Raw genomic sequence first — 26367 nt, forward strand, 5'->3', positions numbered from 1 at the left:
TTAAATATAGATGAACGCAAATCCACATTGATTGTAGGAATGTGTGCAAATAATGTTGCCCTTGTGCTATTTGATTTAGAAACATTTTTCCATTGAATTCAATAGAATAATATGCTCCCAAAGTAAGATGCTCAGTGTAGGAATCTCGGTGAGTTGATCAAAGGGGAAACAAATGTAAAAGAGTAGTTTGAGGAGATTGGTGAATCACATTTGAAAATATTCTCCCTCTTTCTTTCTCTCTCTCTCTCTCTCTCTCTCTCTCTCTCTCTCTCTCTGTCCCCCACCTCCAGTTTCTCCTCCTGAGAGTCTGCAAGTGGCTGTAGTCAGAGACCAATCAATTGACCTGGAATGGGATGGACCAATGGCTGTGACTGAATATGTCATTTCCTACCAGCCAGCTGTGCCAGGGGGCCTGCAGCTCCAGCAGCGGGTGCCAGGTGACTGGAGCACTGTCACTCTGAAGGAGCTGGAGCCAGGCTTAACATACAACATCAGCATCTATGCTGTTATAAGTGAAGTGCTCAGTGCCCCTGTTGGAGTCAAGGTGGCCACCCGTAAGTATTCTCTACTTATTCTGCAGTCTGAATTGTCTTTCAGGTTTCACAATCAAGAGAAATTTTAAAAGGGGATTTTTAAGGGCATCACTTTTCATGTGTTTAAAAAGGTTGAAGATTAAAACTTTAAAAAGACTCTTTTTGAAGGTGATTGGTTGAAGATAAAATCGCTCGGATCCAGGCGGACCTCGACTCCAATTGGATAACAGAGTCGACTGACAATAAGTCAGTCGAGGTGACTGTGGCCCGTACTTGTCCATCTGTCTGGGAAGAGTTTGATCTGGTGACACCTGATGAAGTGGACAAGGCCATTGGAGCTGTGAGTTCCGCCACCTGTTTACTGGATCCGTGTCCCTCCTGGCTTGTTTTGGCCAGCAGGGAGGTGACATGGAGCTGGGACCAGGAGATTGTCAACGCTTCTTTGAGGAGGGGGTCATTTCCGGATCCCTACAAGGAGGCACTTGTGCGCCCCCTCCTTAAGAAGCCTTCCCTGGACCCAGCCATTCTAAACAACTGTCGGCCAATCTCCAACATTCCCTTCATGGGGAAGATTGTTGAGAAGGTGGTGGCGCTCCAGCTCCAGCAGTCCTTGGAAGAAGCCGATTATCTAGGCCCTCACAGTCAGAATTCAGGCCTGGCTACAGCACGGAAACTGCTTTGGTCGCGTTGATGGATGATCTCTGGTGGGCCTGGGACAGGGGTTTATCCTCTGTCCTGGTGCTTCTTGATCTCTCAGCAGCTTTTGATACCATCAACCATAATATCCTTCTGCGCCGGCTGGAGTGGTTGGGAGTGGGAGGCACTGTTCTTCAGTGGTTCTCCTCCTACCTCTCTGGTCGGTTGCAGTCAGTGTTAGTGGGGGGTCAGAGGTCGACCTCTAGGTTTCTCCCTTGTGGGGTGCCTCAGGGGTCAGTCCCCTCCCCCCTGCTATTTAATATCTACATGAAACCGCTGGGCAAGATAATCCAAGGGCATGGGGTGAGGTATCATCAGTACGCGGATGATACCCAGTTGTACATCTCTACCCCATGTCCAGTCAACGAAGCAGTGGATGTGATGTTCCGGTGCCTGGAGGCTGTTGAGGTCTGGATGGGTGTCAACAGACTCAAACTCAACCCTGATAAGACGGAGTGGCTGTGGGTTTTGCCTCCCAGGGACAATCCCATCTATCTATCCATCACCCTGGGGAGGGAAACTATTGACCCCCTCAGAGAGGGTTCGCAACTTGGGCATCCTCCTCGATCCACAGCTCACATTAGAGAAACATCTTTCAGCTGTGGTGAGGGGGGCGTTTGCCCAGGTTCACCTGGTACACCAGTTGCCACCCTATTTGGATCGGAAGTTACTGCTCACAGTCACTCATGCCCTCATCACCTCAAGGCTCGACTACTGTAACGCTCTCTACATGGGGCTACCTTTGAAAAGTGTTTGGAAGCTTCAGATCGTGCAGAATGCAGCTGTGAGTGCAATCATGGGCTTCCCTAAATATGCCCATGTTACACCAACACTCCGCAGTCTGCATTGGTTGCCGATCAGTTTCCGGTCACAATTCAAAGTGTTTATTATGACCTATAAAGCTCTTCATGGCATTGGACCAGAATATCTCCGGGACCACCTTCTGCCACACGAATCCCAGTGACCAGTTAGGTCCCACAGAGTGGGCCTTCTCTGGGTCCTGTCGACTAAACAATTTCTGGAGGACAGGAGGAAAAGGGGGGACATGATCGAAACATTTAAATATATTACAGGGTTAAATAAGGTCCAGGAGGAAAGTGTTTTTAATAGGAAAGTGAACACAAGAACAAGGGGACACAATCTGAAGTTAGTTGGGGGTAAGATCAAAAGCAACATGAGAAAATATTATTTTACTGAAAGAGTAGTAGATCCTTGGAACAAACTTCCAGCAGATGTGGTAGATAAATCCACAGTAACTGAATTTAAACATGCCTGGGATAAACATATATCCATCCTAAGATAAAATACAGAAAATAGTATAAGGGCAGACTAGATGGACCATGGGGTCTTTTTCTGCCGTCAGACTTCTATGTTTCTATGTTTCTATGTTTGGCGGGACCCAGGGGAAGAGCCTTCTCTGTGGCGGCCCCAACCCTCTGGAACCAGCTTCCCCCAGAGATAAGAATTGACCCCACCCTCCTTGCCTTTTGTAAGCTCGTTAAAACCCACCTCTGTCATCAGGCATGGGGGAACTGAGATACTCCTTTTCCCCTAGGCTTATACAATTTATGCATGGTATGTTTGTGTGTATGCTTGGTTTTAATAAGGGTTTTTACTTATTTTAACATTAGATTTGTCATAAGCTGTTTTATTATTGTTGTTAGCTGCCCCGAGTCTATGGAGAGAGGTGGCATACAAATCTAATAAATAAATAAAATAAATAAATAAATAAATATATGATGCATCCCTATGAAATTATAATTGAGGAAGCGGTTTCCGGTTCCGGTGGAGGAGGAAGCAGGAAGGCAATGTTGCTGCTCCTCCGGACTATGGCAAAATAACACCAAAAATATGGGAAATTGGAGCTAAATTGGAGCTAAATTGGACTTGGGGTTCTGCAGGTTTGGAAGATGAGCTGCTCAGAAGGAACCCTCTTTTCTGCTTAGTGCTCCGTGTTCTCTCTGCCCCCAGAGTTTATGGCTCGGTCGGCTGGGCTCCGGAAACGACGGCCACGAGATTTGGTCGAGCCGCCTGTGGTTTACAGCTTGTTTACAGCTTGTTGTTCACAGCCCCGCAGCATGCTGCCTGCTGTCTGAGCTTAGCAGAGATTGTTTTTATTCAGCGTGGGAAGATCTTGCTGCACCCTTTTCCGTGGCGTTTGTTTCAATCTATTTCAGCCACGGAGATTTTGTGGAGAAAGCAGCTGGGCTGCGGGGAAATGGCGGTTCCCCTTGATTACAACGGGAGGCTGTAGCTGAGACTGGGGGGAGAGATTGATTGATATTGATAAAAGTGGAGCCTTGAAGGGAGGAGAGAACGAGGAGAGACGGGACCGAGAGGCGAAGGTGACGCTGGTTGGAGGTGCTGCTGCTGGAACGACTCCCCCCCCCCAAGAACTAAGGACGCTTGTGAGCTGCTTGGTGGGAGCGCCCAAGCGTCGGAGGCTCTACGGGGTGAAAAGACCTGCATGGAAAGATTAGACTGGATATTGCTGTCGAGGAAGAGGAGATGGTGGTCCGTGAGAGGAGCGTGGAGGCTGGGGGAGATGTCGAAGCGATATCGAGGTGGAAAAGAGAGGTCTTGGAGGCCATGCAGTGGGGTCTGGCAGACAGAGAACTGGAAATGTCACTCGGAAATCAGCGACGCCATCGGAGGCCACCAAGGAGTGACCAGCGAGGGGCGAGGGTCCTATGAGAGCCAAGAGACTGGTGATGGAACTGAGGGACTGAGAAGAGACCTGGGAGACATCATAGCGCCAGAAAGAGGGGTGACTAATATTAAGAAGAGTTCCTTCCTTTTAACCAGGCTGAGATACTCCCCTGGGACCCTGAACACTGTTACAATCCAGAACTTCCAATTAAGAACTAATTAAGAATTTTACACTATCTTATTGCTGACTAATTTCCGATATTTTTTATATTTTTTATATTTTATATATATATATATATATATATATATATATATATATATATATATATATATATATATAGTTTTTTAAATTAGATAAATTTAGATATTTTTCTTATTTTATTTTAATAATCAAGTTAATCTATTTTAATTATTACTAATTTAATCTTAATATTATTGGGGGGTTTCTTAATGAATGGATGACTGGGGTGTATGTAATATTGTGCATAGGATGAATGATTGGTGTGAGTGTGATGGTTGGAGTGGGTGGGGTTGTGGTATGCATGAGATGAATGAAAATAGTATGCATGACAGATTTGGCCCACCTGACGCTCGGGAGACAGGAGAGGAAGGGGCACTGATCTCTGGGGTGGCAGAGGGTCGGAATATTCCAGTGTTGCTGGGGAGAGGCAGATATGGCGGGGGCCACAGAGTTAGCCGTTCCAGGGGAACGAGGGATCGTTGCTTAATAACGATCCCTTGTTCTGGCTCTGTGAGCCCAATCTTGGGTACTGGTGATGAGTGTAACTCTGGCCCTGGGCTCAGGTTGCTGCTGCTCAATGCCAGGTCGGTGGTAAATAAAGCTCTCCTCATCCGGGATTTGATCCTGGATGAGGAGGCCGACCTGGCATGTATTACTGAAACCTGGCTGGGCCCAGAGGGGGGTGTTCCTCTCTCTGAAATCTGCCCAGCTGGGTTTCAGATATGGCATCAACCTTGACCCCAGGGAAGGGGGGGAGGAGTGGCTATTATAGCCAGGGAGAGCCTTTGCCTACGTAGACTCATTGCTCCGGAAATTGCGGGTTGCGAGTCTCTCTTGATGAAGTTGGACTTAGGGATTCAGGTGGGCTTATTTCTCACGTACCTGCCTCCCAGCTGCGTGTCAAAAGCCCTGCCTGTGCTACTCGAGGAGGTAGCCGGGTTGGCGGTGGAGTTCCCCGGACTTATTGTCCTGGGGGACTTCAACCTGCCGTCACTCGGCGAAACCTCTGGGTTGGCACAGGAGTTCATGGCCACCATGACAGCCATGGACCTGACTCAAGTAGTACAGGGTCCGACTCACGAGGGAGGGCACGCACCTGACGTGGTATTCCTTTCCGAGCAATTGAGTAATGGTCTGAGACTAAGGGGCTTAGAAACATTGCCTTTGTCATGGTCAGACCATTTCCTACTACGGCTTGACTTCCTGGCTCCAATCCTTCCCCGCAGGGAGGCGGAACCAATTAAGATGTTCCGCCCCAGACGCCTGATGGACCCAGAGGGCTTTCAGACGGTGCTTGGGGTTATTCCAGAGGCACTCGTCCACAGTTCGGCGGAGTCTCTTGCGGAGGCCTGGAATACGGCTGCTGTGGAGGCTCTCGACCGGATTGCGCCTTTGCGACCTCTCCGCGGCGCTAGACCCCGTAGAGCCCCATGGTTCAACAAGGAGCTCCGAGAGTTGAAACGCCAAAAGAGACGTCTAGTGAAGCGATGGAGGAAGAGTAGGTCTGAATCCGATCGAACACTTGTAAGAGCTTTTATTAAGATTTACAAAGTGGCGCTCAAGGCGGCAAGATGCGCGTACCATGCCGCCTTGATTGCATCAGCGGAATCCCGCCCGGCCGCTCTGTTTAGGGTGACCCGCTCCCTTCTTAACCAGGGGGGAGTTGGGGAGCCCTTGCAGAGTAGTGCCGAGGATTTTAACACGTTTTTCGCTGATAAAGTCGCTCAGATCCGGGCCAACCTCGACTCCAATTGTAAGACAGAGTCGACTGACAACGAGTCAGTCGAGGTGACTGGGGCACATACTTGTCCACCTGTCTGGGAAAAGTTTGATCTGGTGACACCTGATGAAGTGGACAAGGCCATTGGAGCTGTGAGTTCCGCCACCTGTTTACTGGATCCGTGTCCCTCCTGGTTGGTTTCGGCCAGCAGGGAGGTGACATGGAGCTGGGCCCAGGAGATTACCAACGCTTCCTTGGGGAGGGGAGTTTTTCCATCACTCTATAAAGAAGCGCTCGTGCGCCCCCTCCTCAAGAAGCCCTCCCTGGACCCAGCCATACTTAATAACTATCGTCCAGTCTCCAACCTTCCCTTTATGGGGAAGGTTGTTGAGAAGGTGGTGGCACTCCAGCTCCAGCGGTCCTTGGAAGAAGCCGATTATCTAGGTCCCCAAAAGTCAGGTTTCAGGCCCGGTTACACCATGGAAACTGCTTTGGTCGCGTTGATGGATGATCTCTGGCGGGCCTGGGACAGGGGTTTATCCTCTGTCCTGGTGCTCCTTGACCTCTCAGCGGCTTTCGATACCATCGACCATGGTATCCTTCTGCACCGGCTGGAGTGGTTGGGGGTGGGAGGCACTGTTCTCCAGTGGTTCTCCTCCTACCTCTCTGGCCGGTCGCAGTCGGTGTTAGTGGGGGGTCAGAGGTCGGCTCCTAGGTTTCTCCCTTGTGGGGTGCCTCAGGGGTCGGTCCTCTCCCCCCTGCTATTCAACATCTACATGAAACCGCTGGGCGAGATCATCCAAGGACATGGGGTGAGGTATCATCAATATGCGGATGATACCCAGCTTTACATCTCCACCCCATGCCCAGTCAACGAAGCGGTGGAAGTGATGTGCCGGTGCCTGGAGGCTGTTGGGGCCTGGATGGGTGTCAACAGACTCAAGCTCAACCCGGATAAGACGGAGTGGCTGTGGGTTTTGCCTCCCAAGGACAATTCCATCTGTCCATCCATTACCCTGGGGGGGGAATTATTGACCCCCTCAGAGAGGGTTCGCAACTTGGGCGTCCTCCTCGATCCACAGCTCACATTAGAAAACCATCTCTCAGCTGTGGCGAGGGGGGCGTTTGCCCAGGTTCGCCTGGTGCACCAGTTGCGGCCCTATCTGGACCGGGACTCATTTCTCACAGTCACTCATGCCCTCATCACCTCGAGGTTCGACTACTGTAATGCTCTCTACATGGAGCTACCTTTGAAAAGTGTTCGGAAACTTCAGATCGTGCAGAATGCAGCTGCGAGAGCAGTCATGGGCTTACCTAGGTATGCCCATGTTTCACCATCACTCTGCAGTCTGCATTGACTGCCGATCAGTTTCCGGTCACAATTCAAAGTGTTGGTTATGACCTTTAAAGCCCTTTATGGCATCGGACCAGAATATCTCCGAGACCGCCTTCTGCCGCACGAATCCCAGCGACCGATTAGGTCCCACAGAGTGGGCCTCCTCCGGGTCCCATCAACTAAACAATGTCGGTTGGCGGGCCCCAGGGGGAGAGCCTTCTCTGTGGCGGCACCGACTCTCTGGAACCAACTCCCCCTGGAGATCAGAACTGCCCCTACTCTTCCTGCCTTCCGTAAACTTCTCAAAACCCACCTTTGCCATCAGGCATGGGGAAACTAAACATCTCCCCCTGGGCCCGCTGAATTTATACATGGTATGCTTGTGTGTGTGTATGTTAGTATAGGGGTTTTTTAAACTTTTAATATTTTAATTAATTGGATTATGTATTGGATTGTTTTTTCACTTGTTGTGAGCCGCCCCGAGTCTTCGGAGAGGGGCGGCATACAAATCCAAATAATAAATAAATAAATAAATAAGCCTACTTTCTCTGTAATAAAGGAGTCATTTTTCTGTGTTGCTTTGACAGAATGAAATGCATTCTGGGCAGTTCTGTTTATTAATTATAGCTGAAGTTTATAATAAAATTTGGTGATGTGAAGTCAATTTCAACATAACAAAATCAATATGGAAAAATTTCATTCAGGAAACATCTGAAGAAATACGCCAAAAATGAAAAGAGCTTGGTAAAATCACCAGTAAAATCAGCCGCCTCAGTGATTATTGGATCGCTGGGATTTCCAAATTTCTATATCATGTTTCCAAACAGAATTTTGCTTTTCTTTCCTTATTACAACTGCTTGCCCCAGTTCCTTGTGACTCATTGCTTGGTAGATAAGTTGAATAAGCCCAAGGGGGCTGGTCCCATAAAATCTGTCAGAGATATGTTGTATGATGGGACTGAGTCCACTTGACATACTAGAAAAATTGGTTTCACAAATTATTTGGTTCCAGAAAATATTTGTGCATCCTTGCTCATGCTGAGTATTTATATGTATCCTCACAAAATGATTTATTTAAATCCAAGTGGAACTTGGACAATACAAACTTGGAACTATCATGCTCAACCTATTAAAGTGGACCAATTGAGATATTTTGCTGCCTGGCAAAAAATGAAAGCTTACAGAACCCAACCAATCTGACAATGGCAACAAGGCTTTACTTTTTTTCTGCAGTTGACAACCGCAAGCTAATTTAGGATGGCCAACCCAGACCAGGCTGCTTGCTGCACGTAGCTTTATCCTCCAAGTCTTCTGCTGATGTTGTTCCCTAACCCTCACATTTGTTAGCTGAAACAATTATAGGCTCCCTAATTATATGCTCCCTAATTATAGGCTGACTTTGCTGTTGCAGTATTTGCTGGACAGATTATGCTTGGATTTCAATCAGCCAGTTAAGACCAAGCTAATATAAATTCACATCACAGAACTGAAATACTTGCTTTGACTATAAGAAAGTCACTTTGGGATGGTGGGGAAGAATGTGGAAGAAATATAAGCATCAGAATGCCAGGTCACAGACTGAGTCAGTCAGACTCAGAAACTGAGAAATCGCAAATATTGTGATGTTACACTATGTAAGGTATCCATTTTTCCCCAATTTTTCATAAACTTGGAGGTTTTTTTCTATCTGTAGCAACAGTTATGATGTCAGGGGTATCCCACAGCAAGCAGTGTGAATCAAAGGAAGCAACACCCAACAGAATAAGACACAACTCTTATATTGCATACCCTTTGGAAAGGGTATTCAATTAATATCTCCAGGAGTTTACTATGCAACAAACCTCATTATAGGTGTATGAATAGGTGGTTAGGTTCCTTTGGACCCCTGAGATTCATGAAGACAAAACAGCAGAATTCTGTGCAAGCAACGAATTGCTCTGTTTGGAAGAAAAAATAGTTGATGGAGGACTGATATCGAAAAAGGTGAGCTGAGAAAGGCAAATAATAAAGGCAAATAATATTATCAAACCAATCTGAATCTTAGCACAGAGTCATCTCACTATAAAACACAAATCAAGGTATGGCACACTTTCAAGGTTCTATTTATCAGGATTAACTAAAAAGTTTCAACTCTGAGAGCCAATACCGATATTCGTTTGATTTTCAAAATCATTGAAATCCAAGTCTCATTACAATCTTTTCATTTCCTAGGAATACTGAGCAGAGGTGGATTCCAAATGTTTTTAGTACCAATCTGGGGCTGGGGCTTATTTTGTGGGCATAGCTTCATGGTCATGTGACTGGGTAGGAATGGTTTGGCAGTCAAGTGACTGAGTGGGAATGGCTTTGCAGTCATGTGACTTGGTGGGAGTTACTGGGTGGTCACGTTACTGGGTGGTCATGTGACTGGGTGGGCATAGCCAACTTGACATCATGGCCAACTTGTCAAGGGTTAGGGTGCTTGGGTTCTCCTAGCCTCAAAAGCCTCAATTCCTTGTCTATTTGCTACTACTGAACATCCAAAATATATGATTTAATCCTATGTATATATGCCATATATGTTCATACATATTACACACAGGCACACAAAAAGATACATTATCTACTACATATACTTTATGTGTATGTACACAGAGAAAAAGAGAGAGAGAGAGAGAGAGAGAGAGAGAGAGAGAGCTCTTCTAAAACTACATATTCAATCTCACTTACTGTATTTTGAAAAACATACCCAGAGTTTTATTGGTGCTGCTTGCAGCATTCATAAAGCCTTTCCAGTGTTTCCCCACTGAGTTTCTTGTATTAAAACAATGATAGGTAAGAGAAAAATGTCTCAACTGAACATCTATTCACTTGATTAAAACCAAATCTGCCCTATGCTTTATTGAATCCTGGTTAAACGAGGAAATTGATGACAATAGCATGCATATACTATGGTTTCAGATACTTAGAGCAGACAGGATAGTAGAACTATCAGGATGGGAAAGGGGAGGAGGTTTATGTATATACATCAACAACAGCTAGTCTCAGGACATAACTATAATATAAAAATTATATGATAAAAACATGTAGTCCTTATTTATCAACTGCAAACTCTTTTATTCTCCTCGAGAGTTTACTTCATTTGTACTAATTGTGGTGCATATACGCACACAAGCCTGTGAAAAGAAAGTATTAAGAACTCTAGCTGATCAGATTATGGAAGCTGAAGCCAAATACCCAGATTCACTGACCATTATTTTGGAAGATTTAAACAAGGCAAACTTAAGGAAAGAGCTACCAAAATACTTTCAGCATGTTAATTGTCCCACTAGAAGTAAGAATACTTTAGACCATTGCTTCACAACATTAAAAGATGCTTATCGGTCTTTACCTCAAGCAACTGTGGGACACTCGGATCATTGCATGATTCACCTTGTATCTGCTTACAGGCAAAGACTTAGCACCACAAAACCAACAATTAAATCAGTGAACACTTGAACTGAAGAGGCAAAGTTAAAAGCTACAGGCTTGCTTTGGTTGCACTGACTGGAATATTTTTGAAGATACCTCTGCAGACCTGGAGGAATTCATAGATACTATAATAGCTTCTTTGAAGACCTATGTATACTGACCAGGAACTTGCAAATATACAGCAACGCCAAACCTTGTTTCACTGCTAAATTTAAGCAGCTGCATCATTCCAAAGCGGAAGCCTTTAGAAAAAATGATAAAATGCTGTACAATCAGGCCAAAAATGTATTAACAAGGGAGATCAGGGTAGCAAAAAGAAGCTGCTCTGAAAAGTAAAATAATCAGTTCTCAACAAGTGAACAAGCAAACATGTGGAGAACTTTTAAAAATATCACTAGTTACAGCAAACCACCTTCCCAGGCTGAAGAATCAGCAACTGGCAGATGACCTGACTGTGTTTTATTGCAGTTTTGAAAGGAAACTACAGCCACCTATCTCCAACAGCCAAGCCTCCTACAACTGACCTCATTCCATAGGGTTCACAACCTCTAGTGATAAGAGAAAAGGAAGTACAAGACCTATTTCACAGACAAAAGGCAGGAAATGATTCAGGCCCAGACAAGATAAGTTCTTCTTGCTTAAAAATCTGTGCCGACCATGTTTACCTGAATCTTCAATAAATCGCTAGCAATGTGCTGTGTTCCTTCTTGCCTCAAACGCTCTACTATCCCAGTGCCACCATCAAGGAACTGCACACCAGTTGTTCTAACATCTGTAGTATAAAAACCTTTGAAAGGCTAGTACTGTCCCACTTGAAAACATCACAGATCCATTGTTAGACCTCCTGCAATTTGCACACCAAGCAAAGAGATCAACAGATGATGCTATTAATATGGCTGTGCACTACATTCTACAACATCTTGAATCTCCAAAGACTGAATAAGTCTTTGAATAAAAGATCCTCTTTGTAGACTTTAGTTCAGCATTCAATTCCAGGCATTCTTCTAACTAAACTAGCTAGGGGTACCTGAACATATTTGTAAGTGGATCATAAGCTTTCTAACAAACAGGAAGCAGCAGGTGAAGCTAAGCAGAATCACATCAGATACCCATACAATTAGCACATTGGCCCCCCAAGGCTCTCCCCACTTCTCTTCTCTCTATATACTAATGACTGCATCTCTAATGATCCATCTGTTAAACTACTGAAGTTCACAAATGATACAACAGTGATCGATCTCATTCAAGACAATGATGAATTTGCATACTGATGGGAGGTTGAATCTTGTAGTCGCAACCAGAACAATCTGGAACTGAATACACTCAAAAACGTAGAAATGATTGTAGACTTTAGGAGAAACCTGCCCATATATTCACCTCTTACAATACTAGACAACACAATATTAACAGTAGAGACCTTCAAATTTCCAGGTCCTATCATATCTCAAGACTTAAAATGGACAGCTAACATCAAAAACATCATAAAAAAGCACAACAAAGAATGTTCTTTCTGCACCAACTCAGAAAGCTCAAACTGGCCAAGGAGCTGCTGATACAGTTCTACAGAGGAATTACTGAGTTTCTCATCTGCACCTCTATAACTGTCTGGTTTGGTTCCGCAACCCAACAAGACAGACACAGACTTCAGAGGTTAATTAGAACTGCAGAGAAAACAATTGCTATCAACCTGCCTTCCATTGAGAACCTGTATACTGTAAGGGTCAAAGAGAGAGACACCTCATATCCTAGACACAAACTGCTTCAACACTTATCATCAAAATGATGCTATAGAGCACTGTACAAGAACAGCTTTTTCCCGAACGCCATCACTCTGCTAATCAAATAATTCCCTCAACACTGTCAAACTATTTACTAAGTCTGAACTACTATTAATCTTCAATTAATTTTCTCATTGTTCCCATCACCTATCTTCTCCCATGAATGACTGTATGACTGTAACTTTGTTACTTGTATCCTTACAATTTATATTAACAGGTTCCTAATATGATTTGATTGCTTCTTTGTACCCAGACTATCATTAAGTGTTGTATCTTATGATTCTTGGTGAACGTATCTTTTCTTTTATGTACACGGAGAGCACATGCACCAAGACAAATTCCTTGTGTGTCCAATCACACGTGGGCAGGGGTGGGCTGCTGCCCGGATGGAGGGGGAACGCAGTGGGGTAGCAAAAATGGAGCTCCACCCCAGAGCACCCAATTGGCACTGAAAGATATTAAAAGAAAATGCATTCCTACTTATAGATTAACACTTTCTAAATATGACATCATGAAGATACAACTGAAAATTTAGAACTATGAATTACAGGCAATTGTAACTTGGAGCTGACAGTTATGAATATTCTGAGCTTTCAGTCAGGAAGGGCTCTGGCACTCTGCCAAATGGATTTGTCATTAGCAATGCCAGGCTCCTTGTGCATTCATGAAAACCTGCTACTACTGAAGAAACAAGCATAGCTTGGAAGGAAACATATGGAGATCAGTTAGCCTCTTTCACCTTCATTATCTTGATTATGCAACTAACTTTTGCATTAGTGCATCACTGACCCATAGAGCTTGTTCAAGATATCACTGTGGACATAATTAATCTTCTACAAATATCATTGCTTCATGCTGAAATCTTTCCCCAGATTTCCCTGGGGGAAATCTTCCTGCTGCTCACAAAACTCTTCCATTTTCAATAAGTTGGATTCTTTCAATTAGCGGAGCACTATTTCAAGAAGTAGAGAGATACTTTTCTTTGTCTTATTTCCATCAGTTCCTCCCTGGGGTTATGAGTACACAATATAAATGTTCTAACTGTTTTATTGAAGCAGGGTTCTCCCAGTTATGTACTCTGGACAATGGAAAATGTAGATATTTGGGTATGTGGTGGGGAGGATAGTTAAACCTGAACTAAAGAAGGATTGTATTCCCCATCTCTATCTGCATCTCTGTATTTCAGAACTCTCTACTCCACGAGGACTGCAGTTCAAAACTATCACAGAGACCACTGTTGAGATGGAATGGGAACCCTTCTCCTTCTCCTTTGATGGCTGGGAGATCAGCTTCATCCCCAAGGTAGCTGTCTTGTCTTTGGAGATATCCTTTTATCAGAAGTAGTTATCAAAACATATGGCAAAATCTCATGTTATGATACCGTTGGTACATAGGCTGGGGGACTGCACACATACATGAAGGAAAAATAAATGAAAAATGAAAAAAGACCTGGAAGAAACTTTAATTTTAATATGCAATTTATTGAGAGTGGGCATACATTACCATACATTAGCAGGAAAGAAACGACCTTATTCAACTTACATTCAGTTAACACTGAAACAGTTAAAGCTTTCAAGGTTCAGCAGTAACATTTAAGCTTGAACACAGGTTCAAAGGGGCATTTAGAAGGCTTAGAGTACAGATTAGAAAGTGATAGAGAGGCCATGATCCCTATCAGAGAAAATGTTACTGAACTGGTCGAAGTGAGAGATTTTCCCGACTTCAATTCCGGTGGTTGATGGCTTAATGCTTTTCTCTGCCTGCATGCATGATGGGATATTGCTCAGGGACAGCCTATCATTAAGGAGAATGTGATGTTGAAAATCATTAGGCAACAATGTGATGTTGAAAATCATTAGAGTTATGTCTTACCTAGTTACAATCTGTTCATGACCATAAGGATGTTTCTGCCAAACTAACATCTAAGGCACCTGGGAAATTGGATCCCATCTTTAATGGTTCCAACAGTAGAATTTAGAGTTAAGTTTCTGATTGAGGGGGAAATTTCTGCTTGAGAGAGATATTGGAAAAGAGAAATCTGCTGAATCTGCATACAAGAGCTATAAGGCTTAATTCTTTATAGTCGAGTATAGGCAAATTGCTTGGGAAAGGAGACTGAGGGACACTAAACCATCAAATTGAAGTTGCCTTGTAAAGAACAAGATAAAGAATAAAGTTGCAACAAAATGTAGTGACTCTTAATAATGAAAATTGGAAGCAACACCGTCTGGTCTTGGAGTTCTTAGTATCACTGAGATTTTCTTGATTAGAACTTCCCTTTATTGATATGTTTACTTAGATATATTCCTTTTCTATTGATGTCTGCATTATCAATTTATTCAGACATTCCTGAGTTAAAGCACATATTTGACTTGGTTGTTTGTTAATGGATCCTCCTTTCTAGAATTCTCCTCAGTAGAGCTAGCCTTTGCACAGGATCAATGCAGTAGAGCAAGAGTGTCAAACTCACGGGCCATATGCTCGCCTCAGCCCCATCCTCATCTGATTTAGCAAAGGGGGGAAAAGTCCTGATACATCATGTGATACTGCTATGATGACGCGAGTTTGATACCCCTGCAGTAGAGCATCTATTTAGAATAGATTTCATCTGGCTTATGTGACATTTCCTCTGCTTGGATCCTGTATGCAACTCTCTCTCTTTTCTCTTTGTTCTTCTTTGCATGACCACAGGAGATATTGCTTTGTTACACACCCTTCCCTGGACCAGTTAGAGCCTTAAAGAGATAGGCAGTAGTGCTTAAGTTGAAATACTTGGCTGACAGAGTTAAAAAAGAGTGAGTCAAAGTCAATGTCTTGCAAATCAACCAAAGGCAGAAGAAATAAAAAATCAGTAAGTAGTGGAAGAAGCTGACGTGCATAAAGCAGGCCACCTTTTGCTGATGTCACATTATAGAGTGACAATCACAGGATAGATGTTCTGGTTGTAGTTTGTTGCTAACTATAGTTATAATCCCACTTCTCTGTGAAAAAGACAGCAGCTATTTATTTATTTATTTATTTATTTATTTATTTATTTATTTATTTAGTCAAGTGTATATATGATTACAAACAAAGCATAAACGAAGTATAAACATGATTGTGAATATATAAGAAGCACAAAAATGGTTATGAGTATATGATATTTTATGAATACATGGGGACAATAGTACGTACAGGGATGGTAGGCATGCTGTTAAGCTTATTCACATCCCTTACCGACCTCCTAGAAATGGGGTGAAGTCAACAATCTAAGGTTAAAGTTTTGGGAGTTTGGGGGAAGAAACTAGAGAGTCAGGTAATGTATTGCTGAAATTGAATTTTTTGGAGCAGTTTACATATATTTGTATCTATTGTGAACTTGTGTATTGTTGCACTTAAAGCTCAAGTAGTCAGACTCCAGAGGCTTCCCTGAAGCCTGGGGAGGGCAAAATTGCCCTCCCCCATCTCCCCAGAAGCCCCCCAGAACCCCTCCCAGAGCCTGACTGCGAGCTGAAAATCAGCTGGCTGGTACGCACATGTGTACTGGGGCTGAGCTAGGGCAACAGCTCGCGTGCCGGCACATATGGCTTTGTGTGCCCCCAATGGCACCCGTGCCATAGGTTCACCATCACTGGTATAGTGAAAGCCAGAATTACTCTGTTTTCTCATTCAGAATATATTTGCAAAGAAAGAACTATATGCATCATTATGTATAATTATTTTATACCACAACATTGTCGCTCATAGCTGAATGATATATTTTGAATTGAATACTTTAAGTGGCCAAGTGTGATTAGACACACAAGGAATTTTTCACACAAATATACAATGAAAGGATTGAACTTGCAGTTCACTAGCCACTACTGTGCTGGAACTGACAGAGCAGGTGCTACTTTTAATTCTTTAATAGTTTGCTATATCATTTTAATGAAATCATATTTAAAATGACTAATAAAAATTATATGGTAACAATGTTCCCCTGCCTCCACTCTGTTTCATGTATCCAAGGTAATTTATATAAATTGTTTTAGTATCTACTTCTGTAACAGTCTTTGCCATTTAAATATTGAGTTTGGATAACAAAACTACTAAAATTGCTCATGTAAATCTCAATTTATGGAGGTTTGGAATATATTAACAATCACTTTTGTATGTTTTAAAAACATTACCTATTTTTAAATGTTAGTGGAGGAAGGAAAACATTGAGCATATATAAGCATGCTGCAAGAAATACTGAAAATTTAGCCACATATATAATATTGCATTTAAAATAGCATAAACTTACCTACAAGCACAACAATTCATCCATCAATCACAGGGACAGTAATGCATTCTCAAACACAGACAAAGTATCAGCAAAAGATTTCTCAGTCATACAAAAGATTATTCATTTTCTCAATCTTCTATTTCTCCTTTACTCTCTTTTTTCCTTTCTTTTTCACATACCGGTATATACTTTTTCCTATTTTTTTTACACATACACTTACAGCTCCCTTACAATTCAATTTATTCAATTCAATTCAATTTATTGGATTTATTGGATTTATATGCCGCCCATCTCCGAAAACTCGGGGCGACAGTTTCGACTTTACATTCCTCCATCCTGCAGATAGATATGTAGGTAGGTAGGCAGGCCGGCAGAAAGACAGACAGACAGACAGACACATAAGCACTTTGGTCCAACTCACTTTATGATTTATTAAAATTGAGACAATTGTTTTCCCATCTCAGGCTTGAAAGAAAATCCAATCTTAGCATACTTTTATTTATTAGCAAAAATATGCAATTTCCTATACATATTTGTCAATTTTTTAGATTTATTCATAGGGATCACATTTGCTGTTTTGTGTTTTAAAAAGTGAGGTAAGAACACTGGAAGGTTATAGATGCCATACATTATTTGAATCTATACTGCCATTTCTTGCTACAAAAAAATATTTCACTACACTACAGTAAATTCACTATAGCTCCCAATTTGCTGTGGTATAGATGTTTCTCTTCCTTTGCAGAGAAGGGAAATAAAATTTAGAGCACAACCACATGATGTTCAGTAATGCCCAAGCAAACAATTTGAAGTTTATTTAACTTTGAATCAGATTTTTTTTTTTAAATACCTGTAGGACAATGAAGGGGGTGTGATTGCTCAACTTCCCAGCAGTATGACAACCTTCAATCAGACCGGCCTGAAACCAGGTGAAGAGTACACAGTTAATGTTGTAGCTCTCAAGGAACAAGCCCGAAGTTCACCCACTTCAGCCAGTGTTTCAACCTGTAAGTAACCCTAAATGACTTTTTATATAAGTTTGTGAATTAATATCAGCCTTCTTTCCTGATGGGATAAGATTATTTAACTGTCATATTTAGGAGCAATATAATTCTAAATAATAAAAGTAGTGACAGAAGAAACATTTGCTTTCTCTTTCAAGTACTATTTGTGGGACATGAGTAACACCTTTATGAGCATTGTTGTAACTGTTTTGCTGGAATGGATAGATCAACAATAAGATTAAACAGGTTCTCACCTATGAAGCAAGGATTTCATTTGTCTAAAAATGTTCTTTGTCATCATATTACATATCTTCACTTAGCAAAATCTATTTTGGGCATTGGGAGAAGAAAACCATGCAAATAGCTTAAACACAGAATGCATTGAAAAAGCTAATTGATCCAGGCAAAATATGTATGCCAACCATTGCACAGGAATAAAGAAAAGAGAACATGCTAAATATTAATTTACAATCCTTAGTTATCCTTTCATCATGTCAGCAAGTACATACAGACATTTACTGTATTGCACAGATATAGCAGTGTTTGAGAACAGGTTACAGGATGTAGCTTACCAATGACATCTATAGGTCATGTGAAGCAATTATCCATTTCAACTGGTTTTAAGAGACTTTTCTGCCTAATAGTCCATAAGCAAAGCCATCCCCTGCTGTGAAGAGAGAAGAGCTGCTAGAGGAATCATTGGTCTCATTCTCTTTATTTTCCTTTGGATTTTTACTCTGATTTGTGTTTTGCAGTATGAATAAAGGGGTTTAAAGTATGTTTGCTGTCAAGACAAGACCAGCAACATGTCAGCAGGAGTTGACAGGACCTTCCAGGGATACTGTGCAACTTGACTGAAAAAAGACTCATAGAAACTATTTTTTTAAGAGGAATGCCTCATATTGACAACTCAGTGTTTTTAGTGTTAGAGTTAGTAACCTTAAATGAAATTCACAGATTGAAGTTGCTTTTCAAATTATATCTCCATCTTGAAAAGATTGCATTCCGAAAGGAGTGGTTCATACACTGGTATGTGTAATTGTACTATGTCTCTATATTCTCAATGAAAAATGATTAGAGGGAAATAAAAACAGTGGAATGAATCTAAGTTATTTTTTTATTTATTGGTATCCCATCTTTATTTTTACAAGCAACCCAAGGTATCAAACATATCCAACACATCTTCATAGAAACATAGAAGATTTATGGCAGAAAAAGACCTCATGGTCCATCTAGTCTGCCCTTATACTATTTCCTGTATTTTATCTTAGGATGGATATATGTTTATCCCAGGCATGTTTAAATTCAGTTACTGTGGATTTACCAACCACGACTGCTGGAAGTTTGTTCCAAGTATCTACTACTCTTTCAGTAAAATAATATTTTCTCACGTTGCTTCTGATCTTTCCCCCAACTAATCTCAGATTGTGTCCCCTTGTTCTTGTGTTCACTTTCCTATTAAAAACACTTCCCTCCTGAACCTTATTTAACCCTTTAACATATTTAAATGTTTTGATCACGTCCCCCCTTTTCCTTCTGTCCTCCAGACTATACAGATTGAGTTCATTAAGTCTTTCCTAATAAGTTTTATGCTTAAGACTTTCCACCATTATTATAGCCCATCTTTGGACCCTTCCACCTCCTACTTTCCCCACAACAGGCATGTCAAACTCGCCATGTCACATTGCCATCACGTAATGTTTTGTGATTTATTTTCCATTGGCAGAACTGGGGTGGGTATGGCCTGAACATGGTACATCCAGCTCACGGGCCGCCAGTTTGACACCTCTATCCTGCAAGGTGGATTGGATGAGAGAGAATGACTGGCCCAAAGTCACTCAGTTGATTTTCATAGCTAAGGCAGGATTTGAATTCATAATCTCCTGCTTTATAGCCCAGTGCCTTAGCCACTAGACAAAGTGGATCTTTCTATATATTAGTTGGCCTCCTTATTGTATATGAAATTCTAAGCATAGTTCTATTAGCTACATGTAACAAATAGTTGGTGCCATTTGCCTCAACCTCAATCTACACAGTTTTTTTAAAAAAAAATCTTTGAAAAATATTACAGGACTGAAACAATTTTACACAATTCTTTTTTAATTTCCATGTCTTTACCTTCCTCGTTTTAATCTTTCTTGTGACCTTTGACCACTTTTTTTCCTTCTGTTTCATATACAAAATTTAGGATCACCAACACACCTAAAAGTCCTTAGTTTTCAAGTAAGTCCCTTTGCTAATAAGAAGCCATAATTTTGAGCAACATTCTGCATTTATTCATTGCGAAACACTATAGTGAATATAAGCAGTTTCTTTGGGTAAGGATATGTCAGTCAGCATCAAACCAGTCAATTTCCCTGCTGACTTTAAATGCAGTTTTCTGTTTCCATGAAGATTTTTGAATAAAAATCTAAATAAAAATAAAAATAACATGAATCTATCTGGATATACAGTGTTCCCTCGATTTTCATGGGTTCAAACTTCACGAATAGCCTATACCACGGTTTTTCAAAAATATTAATTAAAAAATACTTCGCAGGTTTTTTTCTATACCATGGGTTTTCCCGCCCGATGGTGTCATACGTCATCGGCAAACTAATAATTTTTGCAAATAAATAACAAAAAAAATAATTATTGTTAATAAATAATTATGTTTATAAATATCAGGATCACTAAGTGTCTTATTCAATGGTGAGTACCAGTAATAAAGGTGAGTAAATGGTTGTTAAGGGAATGGGAAAGGGTAATTTAGGGGTTTAAAGTGTTAAGGGATGGCTTGTGATACTGTCCATAGCCAAAAATGGTGTATTTACTTCCGCATCTCTACTTTGCGGAAATTTGACTTTCGCAGGCAGTCTCAGAACACATCCCCCGTGAAAATCGAGGGAACCCTGTATATATTCTCTGAACCTTTTAAACACAAAAGTAAAAATGTGCATGATAATCGCTGCTCTTTCTTTTTCTTTTTATCCTTATTTCCTATGGAAATAAACTTATCAATGGATATAGATTACTTCGTCTAATATTCAAAACCCCTTATTTCAATTCTAATTTATATATTTAATATATAATTTATATTAAAACTACACACACATACACAGAGAGAGTTTTAAAAACTAGTACATATAAATAAAGAACAGAAGTAGGAAAGAGAGATAAAGAATGAATGAATGAAAGAAAGAATTGATTAATTAATTAATTAATTAATTAATTAATTAATTAAAAGATAAAATAGAAGAAACTTCTGATTTTCTTTGAAGCATGTATAAGTACAATTACAAAATTATCTCCTACTCCGTGATTATCACAAACAGCTATTGGTAATAGCTTTTCTGTTATCTTTTCTTTCTAATTATCAAAACCACAAATTATAAATGCATCTTTCTGTTTCATACAAAATGTTTATAAGGGGGTTTCACTCAAGCATAAATGTAGGAGTTTTTTGGTCCCTTTGATCAAATAAATTAATTTCTTCTTTTCTATTATTCATGTACTTACTGTCTCCAGTAATTGATGGGCCTACCCAGATTTTGGTTCGTGATGTCTCTGACACTGTGGCCTTTGTTGAATGGTCTCCACCCCGGGCTAAAGTGGACTATATTCTACTGAAATATGGCCTAGAGAATGAAGAAGGGGGGAAATCTACTTTCAGATTGCAGCCTCCATTGAGGCAGTATTCCATGCAAGCTTTACGACCTGGCTCCAAATATGAGGTCTCTATATCTGCTGTCCGTGGTGCTAATGAGAGCGATGCTGCAATCACCCAGTTTTTAACAGGTAAGACCAAGCATTAGTTGAATATTTCATTGCTGCAACGTTGTCCCTATGCTTTCTCTCTCAGTACAGAAGAGGAAGAATACATTCCACATAAAGAGTATGGTATATTCTTTGCATTTAGAAGAATCTGGGGGGAAATGCTAGCATTTCTACCTAAAAAAATATTTCAAGCTTATCAAAATCAATCTCTGCCTGAGATCTTGGAAAACTATCTATTTGTTCTGTTCCATCGCTGAAGCCTCAAATAATTATACAACACACAAACTTGCAAACAGTGTTTGTGTTAGAAATTAAATGCAGAGTCTCCTATTAGCTTCTTAGGAGCATAAAACAAAAGGCACAGTTTAATTTACAAACAATTCAAAGTGAATGAAGACAAGGAAGAACAAGGAAGTTCGATGATCTTACTGAGCCTCCAAAAGTTGGCAAAGTTCCTAGAAATTAGTCCTTGATAAATCCAAGTCGAACAAAGCAAAACAAATTAAAGTCATTGAGCAGGCAGACAGGCTTTCTCAAAACTGGAACCACAGAAAACCAAGATTCAAGCCATGATACAAACTGAAAACACAGAGGTTAATTTTCAGGAACTACAATGCAAATTTCAAGATTCAAGATTCAAGAATGGCATTGTTCCCTGCAATTAGCCTTAGCTTGGTTTTATAGGCATGGCCAATTAGCCTGCAGGTCTACTCATAAGTAGACCTCCACCAGAGTAAGCCTTACTGCATTTTGGCAGTTAATGCCTTTTGGCAGCCCTGCATGCTTTTGCATTCATGCAAAGGAGTACCTTCTCCTTTCTTAGCCCTGCCAGGTGCACCACAGGCTTCCAAAGGTTCTGTCTGCACAGGATGCTAGAGGGTCCACAACACTATTGAAATAAATAGATTAAAATAATAAAAGCATCTCCTTGTGAAGGTAGGCTGTCTCAGGATAGGTCTAAGGCTCCAAAGCTTATGTCTTAAGGAGGCAGTGTGAAACAGGTTTTCTCCCTTTTTATTCCAACTACTGTACTGATAAGCAAAAGCAGTTTCAAATTACTCACTTAAATTACATTTTTGCAAGTACATTTGCAAATGTAAGTAAGAATATTTTTTTCTGAATTCTAACTTTCACCTCTACTCAACTTTAAACTTATACAGTGTATAAGTACAGTGTGTGTGTGTGTGTGTGTGTGTGTGTGTGTGTGTGTGTTTACACAAGTAATGATACAAGCTTAGCATTTGTTAATTTCAGTTCTGCCCACCTACTCTTAATTTCAGAAATAACTTACAATATTAATGGAAATTGACTTTGGTCAGGTGATGATCGTTTGAGAATTATGACTTTAGAGCTCATTTCTTTTCTCATTTTTCAACCTCTTCTTCTTCCTGAAAAAGTTAATGAGCTTTGATCATTGCAAATATTGTTTTCAACTCCATTTCCAACTTTCTTTTTTCCGGAACTGTTCACTGAACATTTTTAAGACTACCTCCTTTGCCAAACCATCTGCAGCCATCTCTTTTTTCTATGGGAATCTAATTGAACCTTTATTCTTACCAGAAAAGTGAGCACAGTTTGTTCAGTTTGGAGTCTGCATCAATGAATGGCTCCATAAAGAGCCAATGAGGAACTGTAGGCAAAAGCAGGCTCAGCTCACAGGCATGTGGCATCATTATTCTACAGGCATGCTAAGTACTTTGGCACTTACTGAATAGCCTCCTTTTGGTTCTCCCTCTTTCATCATAGCAGCAGAAAAACACCATCCTGTCAACATTTTCAGTTAGAAAAATAACGTGAAATTAAAAATCATTAATTCCAAAAGAAACCAGCTAACAAAGCAAGCATAGGGAGGGGGGATAGAATATTGGGTTGAAAGAGAAGCATTTCACTGGGAACTCTGACCAATCTTGTAATAAACGTATTGTACATTCTAGTATCATATTCAAAAACTTAGAACAGGGGGGTTTTTTAGTCAACACCGTAGTCAGCTAGCAAGTTTAATTTACAACTCCATAAAGGAAGAAATGGAAAGCAGAGCTTGGAACAGTTTTATGGCTTAGATATTGCCTGTCATAAAGATTTCAGATGGATACTAGAGCTTTGTATCATCTCTATGATAATATTGTGCTGACTGTACTTAAGAGAAAGGGGGATGTACATATATCGATTTGCTGAGTTTTTCATTCCTAGACTTTCTTTGGCAAGATGTCATAATCAAAACAATAAATAAAGGAGTAAAACCATTGTATGATGTATTTGCTACTCTTGTTTCACGCAGTGCAAAATATTCTTATTTTGCTTTCAGTACCCAGAATGTGGCATGGCAACCCTCAGAATGTTAGGGAAGGATGCCATAGAATGATTTATTCATGTCAACTATTCTTCCATGAGGATTACTGTGATTAATTTATTTCAAAGATAGCTACAACTCTTCCAGACCACTAATGTTTCATTCTTCAAACCACAGTGAATTCAATTTAAAATATACCTGAGGTTGAGCCAAGGTTTTGTTTTTGATCCATGACTATTTTTAGATTTATTTGGATATTAGGATGTTTTAATCATAGAGTATGTTTTCAAGTCAAAGTTCACAGAGAACTGCTGGTCAATGAGCACATGCACTTCTTGGTCAATAACAGTGCATAAAGAACTATTAATCAGTGATTGTATATTAGCTAGCAATTGAATGCCTTGTCCATCCCCTCTTAGATGCAAGCCTAAATGCAGATCCTTTTCTTTTCTTCCACATTTTGTTTAGAAAATGCTAGTATTTCCACATGATTCTGTGCATAGCAAAACTCTATTGCCTTTTAACTTCTAACCTGGCATTCCAGTATTTTTGCATTTCGGCTCTTTATCAGTTCATGGCAGCATGCTGCTTTGACTGGATCCTATTATTTGGGAACTGGGACAAACCAGGAGGTAGGTGGGACAAACCAGGACATACAAGTAAGAAGTAGCTATTTTTGAAACATGTTGTACCTTGAAGGGTGTTTTTCTCACCACACATTGAATGTAATAACACTGAGATACACTGAAATTCCTTATAATTATTAATGATTATGTCGGTGGTCAACGGGAAACTCATACCACGCCAACTTCAACAGGAAGACCTCCACATCTTCACTCACTTTTCTTAAAATTACTGAAGACCTTTCTTTTGGTATGGATTAGGACAAGTCAGCAAAATTAAAACATCACTGAAGTCAAATTTAACTTCTACTACTTTTAATAAAATGAACTCCACTACCACATCATATTCCATTCCATATCATCTTAGGTGTAAATCTCATGTAGGAATGTTTCCCCCTACGTGCCCAGATGTAGAATTTCACCTGTAACTTTAATCTGTAAGTCTTTTCTGTGCGTCTTTAAAGCATCCTGACCTTTTATTCCTGCTTCTTTCTGCTATTTGCAATTCAGATTGGGCTCAAATTTATACAGTTCTGATACTGAACCTGCATATCATTTACTGAGGTTCCAGGAATACTTGTCAGCTCCAAATGAAAATGTACACAGACGAAAAGGAACCCAAACCTACACAAATATTTATGTATGCAATTTGCATTTGGTTTTTCTGCCTATAGTTAGGTGATAATTGGGGCATATCCTGCAGCAATTTGTAATTGCTTGTTTGTGAGTCAACAATCCAATTTGGGACTGCCACTGCTAAGATGTTTGTGTAAAACCAGAGTGTGGTTTTTTTGTGTACATAAGTGAGCAGGCTAATGACATTATTTGAGGCCAGGAAAAGGGTAATTGGATCAAACAGTTTAAGAACCACTGTTACAGGAAAAGCATGCTTGGCTGATGCTTTTCAACCAGGTGCATATTTAAATGTGAAATGTCATTGTTTCAGGTCCCTTGTGTATTCATATGAGATAGAAGGATATAACTCTCATAACTCTGTGTTAAGAGAGCCCTGAGCCAAACAATAGTATTTCTTTTAAAAATGTCAAAATGCGAAAGTAGGAGCCACTATCTGTCCCAGTAGATAATCCTGGACCAAAGAAGCTAAAGGGAAAATTCAGCTCAGTAGAGCTTCATAAGTAGCATTATGCTCCTTTTAAATGTAACAGAAAGAACAAAACTCAGTGAGATAAGAATTCTGTTCACATAGCCACACTCAGATTCAATTTCTAAATTTAAAAGCTCAGAAAGATTTCTTGTTGCCTAAGACTGTACAGAATCAATTCTAATAACAAGGGTCCTTTATTTCATAAAATTAAACTAGGCTTCAATTTGAAGCAAACTGATTTCCTTTTAAACTCTGACTCCTTGGATTTTCCATATTTGACTTCATTTTAAATGTAGCCGATTTGACATCAGCTGAAACCTATATCTGTATCTGCACGTAAATTAGGTGATTGGCTGAACAATGTTCTCCAAATTCTAATCAGACAAGATCATGAAATTCTTTGCCTGCTTTAATGTGTTACACAATTACAGAGTTCTTGTTGTTACCATTGTTGGTATTTTATAATTAGCAATTCCTTTGTGTTTATGGTTCAAATTCTCTCTTCCTAGAGTAATAGCATGAAACCTAAATAACCTGCCCACCTGAATTGCTTTTGAAATGTGTTTCCAAACACATCTTAATAATATGAGATATATTTGGTGTGATCATAAAGGAATTGTATTGTTTCCTTTCCTTTTTTAAATGCAGAAATTGATGCTCCAAAGAATTTACGTGTACTCTCTCGGACATCAGACAACCTAGACCTTGAGTGGGACAATAGTGAGGCAGAAGTGGAAAACTTCAAAGTGGTATACAGCACCCTGGCTGGTGAGCAGTACCATGAAGTTTTGGTGCCACGCAAGGCAGGTGCCACAACCAAAGCCACCCTCACTGGTAAGCCTCTGGACTAGCTTCAAGGACATTTTCTTTTTATTGCAAAGACTCCAGTGGAAAAACCTCATAATTTCTTTTAAGTGCAAACATACATGTGTTGTTGCAGTAT

At 40.6% G+C, this 26367-nt stretch overlaps 1 protein-coding gene across 1 annotated transcript in view; it reads left to right on the forward strand.

Annotated features, from left to right (window-relative positions):
• The window catches only part of TNR (tenascin R), a 119821-nt gene that overhangs the window by 24448 nt on the left and 69006 nt on the right, over positions 1 to 26367 (forward strand). The window contains exons 3-7 of the mRNA XM_070746693.1: positions 291 to 554; positions 13590 to 13705; positions 17503 to 17653; positions 21158 to 21427; positions 26073 to 26258. Coding sequence (XP_070602794.1) covers positions 291 to 554; positions 13590 to 13705; positions 17503 to 17653; positions 21158 to 21427; positions 26073 to 26258 — 987 coding nt within the window. The remainder of the gene's footprint in view (positions 1 to 290; positions 555 to 13589; positions 13706 to 17502; positions 17654 to 21157; positions 21428 to 26072; positions 26259 to 26367) is intronic.

This window comes from Erythrolamprus reginae, chromosome 3 (genome assembly GCF_031021105.1).
Source record: "Erythrolamprus reginae isolate rEryReg1 chromosome 3, rEryReg1.hap1, whole genome shotgun sequence".
Classification (NCBI taxonomy): domain Eukaryota; kingdom Metazoa; phylum Chordata; class Lepidosauria; order Squamata; family Dipsadidae; genus Erythrolamprus; species Erythrolamprus reginae.